This window comes from Palaemon carinicauda, chromosome 14 (assembly GCF_036898095.1).
Source record: "Palaemon carinicauda isolate YSFRI2023 chromosome 14, ASM3689809v2, whole genome shotgun sequence".
Lineage (NCBI taxonomy): Eukaryota > Metazoa > Arthropoda > Malacostraca > Decapoda > Palaemonidae > Palaemon > Palaemon carinicauda.
The window spans coordinates 129,683,003-129,686,024 of NC_090738.1; the positions used below are offsets into that span (position 1 = coordinate 129,683,003).

At 37.6% G+C, this 3,022-nt stretch overlaps 1 protein-coding gene across 1 annotated transcript; it reads left to right on the top strand.

Annotated features, from left to right (window-relative positions):
• Positions 1-1,231: 1,231 nt before the first annotated feature.
• On the top strand, positions 1,232-1,786 carry LOC137653023 (uncharacterized protein PF3D7_1120000-like). The gene has a single exon (XM_068386414.1). The coding sequence runs from the start codon at positions 1,232-1,234 to the stop codon at positions 1,784-1,786; it is 555 nt and encodes a 184-aa protein (XP_068242515.1).
• Positions 1,787-3,022: the final 1,236 nt, after the last annotated feature.

Here is a 3,022-nt window from a genome sequence, read left to right on the forward strand (position 1 = left end):
AATTCATTGAGCTTCAGCAAACCTACGAGGAAGACCTAAAGAAGTAATAGAATAAATTTTTTTAGTTTACATATGAAATATCTGTTTTGATTTTGTTACTATTTTAAGATATTTTATTAAATGTTAATTATTTCTCATATCGTTTATCTATTTTATTATTCCTTTCCTCACTTGGCTATTTTTCCCTGTTGAAGTCTTTGGGATTATAGCATTATGCTTTTCCAACTAGTGCTGTAGCTTAGCTAATAATAATAATAATAATAATAATAATAATAATAATAATAATAATAATTATAATAAGAATGGTATTGGTAATAATAATGGTAATGATAATGATAACGACAACAACAACAACAACAACAACAATCTTCGATGCAATATAGGAGTCCGGAACCCTCGGAGACTTTCAAATTCCTGCAGACATTTTTGAAATAATCAACTCCATCGCCAGATTTCCCGAACATCTCTCTCTCTCTCTCTCTCTCTCTCTCTCTCTCTCTCTCTCTCTCTCTCTCTCTCTCTCTCTCTCTCTCTCAGAAGACGGTGTTAAATAATAATAATAATGATAATGATGTGTCTCCGGGAATTTGAACGTCTCCGGAGGGCTATTTCCAAAATGTCTGCAGGAATTTGAGTGTCTCCAGAGGGATCGTATAGCGGTAACTATCGTTTTCTCAAAATAATGCTGATACAGGCCCCAGTATCTGTGTTATTGAATATGACTTTCAAAGTGAAGGAAGTGATTTCAGTGTGGATGGATATCATTGGAAACCTTACTGGAAGATTCGACTGGCCTCAAAAGGCAGGTTTGGCCCTCCTGGAGCTGAATCTTGCTTGCGAGGAGATGACGTTACAACTTCAGGGACAGCTGCGAACTCTGCAAGAGTCGTCGGTCTTCAAATGGTTTTCGTGGCTACTCCCAGAGGCGCCGCGCTTTGAAGACTGCCGTGCAGTCGCCTCTCAGGATGGATTCCTCGGCAGTTGGCTGCGGCGCTGTCCTTGGATTGGGGGCTTGTGGAAAGCCCGCGAGGAACTACAGCGGTGCGAACTTGGATTGCGCCAGATGGAGAGAGAAGCATTAAGAATCGAAGATGAATTGAAATCAACGTGGTTCGTTGGGAAGCTTCTCTCCGAATTTGACTTTGGAGAAAGGAAGGAAGAAGACCTTTCGAATGGAAACAAGAACTTTTACATCGGTATGACTACTGCTTCCGTCATACTCGGCTGAATTATGCTTGCCAGGAGGAGGAGTATGGCTGGAGATGATGTGGACAACAGCACTCTGGAAGAATATGTTTCAGAAATGGAAAATGGATGCGAAGATCTGGTGGACGAAAATGAACTCAGAATGGAAGACGAGGATCAGACTATCTTGCAAAATCTCGAGGATGAAAATGGTAAGTTACGAAGACAAATGAAAGAAATGGGAAGAATGGTAGAAATGAATGAAAAACTGCAAAATGATTGCTCCGAAAAAGACCTTCAGATGAGTGAACATGAAAATTTGCTGGAACTTATCACACAGGAAAACGAAGAAATGAAGAAAGAACAAAATGAGAGAACAGAACAATTAAAGGAATTGAAAAATGAAGTATGTGAATTGAAGGCCGAGCTGGAATCTGAATGCGTCGTAAAAGACCTTCAGATGAAGGAACATGGAAATTTTGCTGGAAATTCTCAAAATGAGAATGAAGAAATGAAGAAAGAACAAATGGAGAAAACAGAACAAGTCCACGAATTGAAAAATGAAGGAGGTGAATTGAAGGCAGAAAAGACCTTCTTATGAAGGAACAGGGAAATTTGCTGGAAGTTCTCAAAATGAGAATGAAGAAATGAAGAAAGAACAAATGGAGAAAACAGAGCAAGTCCACGAATTGAAAAATGAAGGAGGTGAATTGAAGGCAGAAAAGACCTTCAGATGAAGGAACATGGAAATTTTGCTGGAAGTTCTCAAAATGAGAATGAAGAAATGAAGAAAGAACAAATGGAGAAAACAGAACAAGTCCACGAATTGAAAAATGAAGGAGGTGAATTGAAGGCAGAAAAGACCTTCAGATGAAGGAACATGGAAATTTGCAGGAAATTCTCAAAACTGAGAATAAAAAAATGAAGAAAGAACAAATTGAGAAAACAGAACAAGTCCACGAATGGAAAAATGAAGGAGGTGAATTGAAGGCAGAAAAGACCTTCAGATGAAGGAACATGGAAATTTGCAGGAAATTCTCAAAACTGAGAATAAAAAAATGAAGAAAGAACAAATTGAGAAAACAGAACAAGTCCACGAATGGAAAACTGAAGGAGGTGAATTGAAGGCAGAAAAGACCTTCAGATGAAGGAACATGGAAATTTACAGGAAATTCTCAAAACTGAGAATGAAGAAATGAAGAAAGAACTAATTGAGAAAACAGAACAAGTCCACGAAGTGAAAAATGAAGGAGGTGAATTGAAGGCAGAAAAGACCTTCAGATGAAGGAACATGGAAATTTGCAGGAAATTCTCAAAACTGAGAATAAAAAAATGAAGAAAGAACAAATTGAGAAAACAGAACAAGTCCACGAATGGAAAAAAGAAGGAGGTGAATTGAAGGCAGAAAAGACCTTCAGATGAAGGAACATGGAAATTTGCAGGAAATTCTCAAAACTGAGAATGAAGAAATGAAGAAAGAACAAATTGAGAAAGCAGAAAGAGTCCATGAATTGAAAAATGAAGGAGGTGAATTCAAGGCAGAAAAGACCTTCAGATGAAGGAACATGGAAGTTTGCTGGAAATTTTTAAAACTGAGAATGAAGAAATGAAGAAAGAACAAATTGAGATGATAGAAGAAGTCCACGAATTGAAAAATGAAGGAGGTGAATTGAAGGCAGAAAAGACCTTCAGATGAAGGAACATGGAAATTTGCAGGAAATTCTTAAAACTGAGAATGAAGAAATGAAGAAAGAACAAATTGAGAAAACAGAACAAGTCCACGAATTGAAAAATGAAGGAGGTGAATTGAAGGCAGAAAAGACCTTCAGATGAAGGA

Bases quoted from the DNA above. Each gene is read 5' to 3' on its own strand.
- LOC137653023 (XM_068386414.1), top strand. From the start codon at position 1,232: ATGCTTGCCAGGAGGAGGAGTATGGCTGGAGATGATGTGGACAACAGC.